Genomic DNA, 7229 nt, shown 5'->3' with positions numbered 1-7229 from the left:
GAGACATGTCACAACAAGCAGCTGATGGCTTTAGTTATTACGCACTGAGGGTAGCCCCACCTCGACTGTCAGAAGATGTGACAGCTGAAAGTCAGGTGTAGACAGAAGGAAACAGATAGTTGCCTGATGCCAGTGGCAGAGGATTCAGAGGGAACCTGCAGCTGAATGCATTGGAGCTGCGCTGGCTGAAGACCCTCATCTGACTGCAATGGAGAGCAGTAGCAGAGTGTGAGCAGAAAGGGGCGCTACAAGCGGCTCTTATATAGTCATCCCCTAGGAAGGGTCTTTTTGGAGTTCCACTATCATCAGATCATCAATGAAGAATGGCTTCTGAGATAGACAGACTAGCAACTGCAGCAGCCACTGGAAATCTCCAAGTGGTCACTGAGCTATTGAATAACGGAGTAGATCCCAATGCTACGAACTCCCTGGGAAGAACACCTATCCAGGTAAGTGGACCAATTGGGGAGAGTGGATCTATCCTCTATATTAATAGTAACAATGTGATGGAGATTGTATAAAATACCAGTAGGGGGCAGTATGTGCCCAGATTTAGGGTCAGCTTCGCTAGATATGGCGCTGTTTGATATAAGTGCTGAGTGTGGGGGCAATGTATGGGCACAGCTGCTGCAGTAGGAGAGGGCCAGTGTCATGTCTGCCTAGGGTGAGCTATGCTGCTTACACTCCTTCCTCTATGCTCTATACATAGTAAGTTTAAAGTGCATGTATAGCCAAAACATTTTTTTTAAATAGAGTTAAACCCCTGTCAATGAATGTTTTGCTGTCTGTGTACCATTGGGGAGATTTATCTTCATTCCCTGTCCCAGAGATGTACCAGGGAGTTCCAGGTAGCCAATGGCAGATAGCCAATGGCAGGGAAATTCCCCTATCAGACAGCTGTCCCTTAACATTTCCCTCTCCCTACTTGTTCTAAAAAAAAGCTCTTAAGATGTGGATTTCCCCTCATTTTCTTTATGGGTGAGAATGGTCACACAAATCCCCTCCAATGGGACACAGGCAGCAATAAAAACTTTGGGATCGATCTATCTATCTATCTATCTATCTATCTATCTAACTAACTATCCTTCTCTACTCTATCCATGGCTAGAAGAAAAAAAAGATTGTATCTAGAGATACAGTTGTATCTACTAAAGTACAAGAAACAATAGAATGTGGCTCTTGATGCTGATTGGGTGAAAACAGATCAACGATCCAAGTACTTCGTTATTATTATTGTTATTATGTAGATCTACTCCTCTGAAATATAGGGAAATAACCTCTGTAGAGAATAACATAAACAGAGACCTATTTCATTTAGAAAAGCAAAGGATAATAATCACCCGAAACCATGTATTATGTTTATTCTGAACCTATACATGTATGCAGAGAGCTTCTATAATAAAGAAGGACATAGAGCTGGGTATATTCCCCTCCAACCTGGACAATGAAAGCTGTTTTCTTCCAGTGTGTCTAGACACATCTTCATGGATACAATGTTACATCCTCTCTACATTGTAGAATCTTACCCGCTAATTGGGGATATTTCCATGTTAGCACATCACTCGATGCTTGGACAGGATTTTCTAAAGTGTGTTTTTATTCAGGAATTCAAGTTTTAAAAAATAGATACAAATAAAAACAATAAAAAGAACACTGAAACACAAAGTATACCCTGAGCCAATTAAACTGGAGAGAAGAGAAGGGGCGGGGAGGGGGGGGAGGGAGAGGGGAAGAGAAAGAGGGAGAGAGGGAGAGGGGAAGAGAGAGAGAGAGGGGGAGAGAGAGAGAGAAGGGGGGAGAGGAAGAGAGAGATAAATAGATGACAGATAGATTGATGGATAGACTGTGGACTTATTTATTACATTCAGTAAATATTCACTTTGGTGAATCGGTCTATGCCCCTTTATCAGTTAATAACCCTCCGTGGAGGAAACAAATAATCGATTCTTAACTGAAAACCAATGAAAGCGACCAGAGTCGGTTATTACACAATTTCATTACACAATTTGTATAGGAAGGTAAGCCGTAATCACCCGGCTCCAGAAACAACATCACTTTGGAGTAGTGGATAGAGCATGGAATTACAGAATTATAGGTCACGTAGTAATTACCCAGTTTTTTTTTTGAGAACACAAAAATAGTATATATATATATATATATATATATACATATATATATATATATACACACATATAAATACATTATATATATATATCCCCTCCTGTGCTGACCGCACAGCTGTATGCAGCAGCTGTTAATCACAATACCTAACTGATCAAGACAACACATACATGAACATAAGGGATAGTTCACACCAGCCACAGTGCATCCCAGACTGTCAATCTGCTCAGCAGAAGCTGTGATTTGCATGTTACATTGATCCGTTTGGGAAAAAATGCGAAATGTAAATTAAAAATTATTAACACTGCCCGAAAATTGATGTATTTATGACCTGCGTTATACAAGCAATATGCCCACTAGTTAGAGTTTACTAAGACCAAAGCAGACAAAATCTGAAGCAGCTGAGCATGGCAACTAATCAGCTTCTAGCTTTCATTTCCGAACTTTAACTGAACAAGCTGAAGAAAGAAGCTGATTGGTTGCCATAGTCCAGATTCTATCTGCTTCAGTTTTATGAATCCCCCTCCTCAATAGGTTGTCTTGTGGCCTTGGCTGGAGTAAGGTGCTGATTTATGGTGTCCTTTGTGCATAGCCCGTGTGTAATATACAGGCCATGTAGAATTCATGGAATCATGTCATAGTTTTTAACGAATAATACAAAATGCAATGCTTATTTTCTTCTGTTCAGTGTGCCAGTGCAATGGTTCAGCAATTCCGCTAAACTATTATATTTATAGCATCAAAATTCCGTATAGCTTCCTGTATTTTGTTTTTCTCAACTGAAAATAGGAAAAACACAAATAAATAGACGAATTCAATAGGCAACATAAAAAAGACATTCCCCTCTTCATACTCTGAACACTAATAAAACACATACACACCTATGATTCTGAATACACATATTATTATTATTATTATTATAGCAATAATAATAATATTATTAATAATAGTATAGCAATAATAATAACAATAATAGTGGTAGTAGTAATAATAATATTACAGCAATAATAATAATAATATTAATAATAATAATTAATAATAATAGTAGCAATAATAATAATAGTAGCAATAATAATAAAGAAAACATAGATTTGAATTTATCGGTGGTCCAGGACCCATCTAACCCATTAGGGTAACTTCGCACACATATTTTTCCGACCACATCCCAGATTATAAAGATCTTCTGAGGAAGAACAAACTAATGTGTACTTGTCGATCATAAATAATGTATAAGGGTCCAATCAGCCGAAATGATGAAATCCGCACAGCTCCCTTTTGGATCTCATGAATAGGAAATGTCAAATAAGCAGTCATATGTATTTCCTTTCATCAATGACCCACTTTGTATTCCCTCCTATCTTTCTCCTTCATAGTCGAACCTTTTTTTGGTAATTGTTTTCCGAAATTAAAGGTTTGTCAATTTACACAATGCTTGCCATTCTTTCTGGGTTTTTTGTTTTTTTTTTACAACTCCATAAATACTGAATGTGAAATAATATACTAAAGAAAAAAGAGATATCAATGAAAAAACATAAAGATTTCACATTTTCCTATTTTTTATGGTCCAGACCCCTATATGCACAAACTTCTGCCTAAAACCTGCCAGTCAAACATCACTCCCACCATTCATTTAAACACCGAGGTGTCCGTTTTATGGATATAAAGCCTGCTTTATCCCAGTATTTATCATGTTTTCTATGGAGCCGGTGTTCCGTCATTTCCCTGGACCATTGAGATTTCTGGACTTCCAGGGGCGTGTGAATTTCTGGACTCGGAGCGGAGTTTGCGCGAACAGCCACGCCCCCTGTACGCCCAGCACACGCCCCTGGAAGTCCGGAAATCTTACGGGTCCAGAGAAAAAACAGAACACCGGCTTGTTTTACTATTTGATGCTGATTTACGGTGTGCTTCCCGTGTGCAATAAACAGTGTGGAATCATTTGTTGCTTTTCAACCTTATAACAGTCAAAACAATGTTTTTTTTCTTCTGTACACTACTATGGTGTGAGCTACTAGCTTTATATCATCGATTATACTTATAGATGCGTGAGTAATATTGATAGAAATGTACATCATCAGATATAGAGATTGAGCTGTTTGATGAGTAATATACGGTTCAAACAAAACTAGTAGTTAGAATACTGACTAGACTGGAAAATGACTGCAGTGAGTCTTCGTTGGTCACTGGAGTATTCTGACAGGGAAACGCCCAGGGAATTTATCAAAACTGGAGCAGGCAGAATCTGGAGCAGTTGCCCAGGGCAACCAATCAGCTTCTCTCTTCGGTTTGCTCAGTTAAGATTTGAAAATGAAACAGAGAAGCTGATTTGTTGCCGTGCACAACTGCTCCAGTTTTCGTCTGCTCCAGTTTTGATAAATTTCCCCCCCCCCCCCCCCCTACTGCTCTCAGAATACAAAAGCAAAGTGGAGACTGAAGTTAAAAATGACTAGTGTATGGCCAGCATTAGACTTGACAGAGTCTTTGGGTCTTCTTCAACAACTACTTCAACCCTTAGGGCCCTATTACACCATATCCAGTGCGTTCTGGTGCAGTTTCCACCCGAAACACACTGGAACGCATAGATCAAGCTGGGCAGCATTCTGGGGAGGGAGGGGGCATGTCAATGGCACCACAGACACGCCCCCTCCCCCCGCCCGCAACGGAACGCGTGGTACTGGAATGTCCTCGGTTTCTGTTCAGTGCGATCTGAAAAAATTCTGCATGCACTATGTTTGAAGATCGCACTGCACCGGAACATAGGGCATTCCTGTACCTTGCTTTCCGGTGCAGATGAGCACACTGCGGGCAGGGGGCCGTGTCTGCTGTGCCATTGACATGAATGGCACCGCCACGCCCCCTCCCGTCCCAGAACACTGCCCGGCTTGATCTATGCGATCCAGTGCGTTCCAGGCTGGAATCACACCAGAATGCACTGGATATGGTGTGACTGGGCCCTTAGGGCTTGTTCCCACCATGTCTGTACAAGAACAGTTTATTCCTGGACCAAAAAAGCATCCCGATGTATCCCTATTGTATTTTTGGGCTCTGTGCACACCAGCGCAGTCTGGTCCAGACAAGAAAATACTGCTCGTCTCATTTTCTCTGGTCTGGAACACACCGGAATGCATGTAAACACTTTAAAAATGCATGCAAACATACTGGAACACACTGCACTGCACACAAAAGCCCACTTTAGAGTAAAAAGAGCGAGAATGCGAACGCATCAAAAATGCACTACACTGCATTTGCAGATCTGGTCTGGACATGGTGTAAAAATATACTAAAAATGCATTCAAGTATCTGAACTATTAACAAAAATCTTATTTGTGTTTCACTCGGCTGTAGATCCTCAAATCATCTCTGAATTGGTGCGGACACTGTTCTTCCTTCTGGAGGGTGGCTACTTTTATTTCCCATGGTCCCTGTGTGTGTTGTAAAGTAGTCACCGCTCCAATCTCGCTCCCGTGAAGGACTACAAGTTCAATACAAATTAGTAAACTAAACGTGAGATTGTAGTCCATCACAGGAGTGAGCTTGGAGCAGTGATTACTTTACAACACACACAGGGTCCATGGGGAACAGAAGTAGCCACCCTCCAGAAGGAAGGACAGTGTCAGCACCAATTCAGAGATGATTTGAGGATCTACAGCTGAGTGATACACAAATAAGATACAGCATTGTTAATAGTTAGGGATCTTAAAAATGTATCTCCTGAGTTTAGTGTCACTTTAATGATACAGTGCTGGATCTGTGTTATCCTAACATGCACCCTGGAGCAAAAATGGTATAAATATATATTTAAAATAAAAGCTTGACGTCAAATTAAACTCTTTTGTATTGGATACAGCTACTGCTAGGAAGCAGTAGATATATGCAAAGACATAAAAAAAGGTTATTACTTACCTCTGTCTCCGCCGCTCACTCCCGTCCGAAGATCTGAAGATTCTCAAGCGGCCGTGAAGGATCATAGGGTGGGCACATGCGCAGTAGAGATCTTCATCCGTGAGAACAGGAGAGACACAGTGTAAGTCAATGCAGGCAGTCTGGAGTGTGCATGCGGACAGACACTGTAGGACAGGAAGAGACAGCAGTCTTCAGTGGATCAGAGACCAGCACTAATGCTGGAGGGACTCCTGAAAACTACTAGAAAGAAGAAGATGATCAGATCAAGAGGCATCATTTAACCTCCCTGGCGGTATTCCCGAGTGTAGCTCGGGGTTACTTTTCCATACCATAAGCGGTAACCCCGAGCTACACTCGGGAATGCCGCATAGCATTTACTGCTTTCTGTGTTCTGCGGCCGATGCCGGCTTCTGGGTTACGTCCCTTGCGAGCGTACGCGTCGCAGGGGGGCGGAACCAGCGGCATATTAAAAAAAAAAACGACAAAGACGAAAACAATTCAGAAAAAAAAACAGACCAAAAAATTACATTACAAAATAAAAAATCATACCGCCAGGGAGGTTGGGAGGCATGGGGGAGGGGGGATGTGACTTTAATGTCACTTTAATCTGTCTATTCTTTCTCCACAATTCCTTTTTGGCTCATAGAAGCACCTTATGTAACTCACTATTGCCAAACAACTGTATTGCATGCTGCAGATTTTCATGAGTCATTCGTCTTTGTGTTTTTGTTTCCTTTATATGATTATATTGGAGACTGTTGTCCAGAACCCAGACATGTTTCCCTGCTTAGCCCCTGTCTAACAGGGGCGACACCTCCCTATAAGATACTGTATATAGTGGTTATTACCAATTGTCAAAATGGCGCTAAGAATAGGTGTGAATGTACAATCTAATCAGCCGCGGTGCTATAAATAAAGAGACTTAACAATATAATGCAAATAGTGCACTGCGCTTCTACAATGATGAACAAATATATCAAAGTATAAAGTACCAATTATCTCCTTTAAAATAGTGAATGGAATCACAATACAGTGCAAAATATAAATAAATTCCCTGTTCAGAGACTGTGCAATAGTTCACAATATTGTGCAAAAAACAATGAAAAGTGCTCTACCAAGGTGTGTAAACCAAGTGCTACACAAAGTGTACTGTGCTAATTATAAATAGTCTTCATTTCTACATATATATATATATATATATATAT

General features: G+C 40.8%; 1 protein-coding gene across 1 annotated transcript in view; it reads left to right on the top strand.

Moving 5' to 3' along the window:
* Nucleotides 1-262: 262 nt before the first annotated feature.
* LOC108801558 (cyclin-dependent kinase 4 inhibitor B-like) overlaps nt 263-7229 on the top strand; it is a 10538-nt gene continuing 3571 nt past the window's right edge. The window contains exon 1 of the mRNA XM_018573450.1: nt 263-449. Coding sequence (XP_018428952.1) covers nt 324-449 — 126 coding nt within the window. The 5' untranslated portion in view covers nt 263-323. The remainder of the gene's footprint in view (nt 450-7229) is intronic.

The sequence above is a fragment of the Nanorana parkeri genome, unplaced genomic scaffold, assembly GCF_000935625.1.
Source record: "Nanorana parkeri isolate BGI_ZX_2015 unplaced genomic scaffold, ASM93562v1 scaffold47, whole genome shotgun sequence".
Taxonomy (NCBI): domain Eukaryota; kingdom Metazoa; phylum Chordata; class Amphibia; order Anura; family Dicroglossidae; genus Nanorana; species Nanorana parkeri.
The sequence above is the reverse complement of the archived record's forward strand: the minus strand, read 5'-3'. Positions and strand labels throughout refer to the sequence as shown.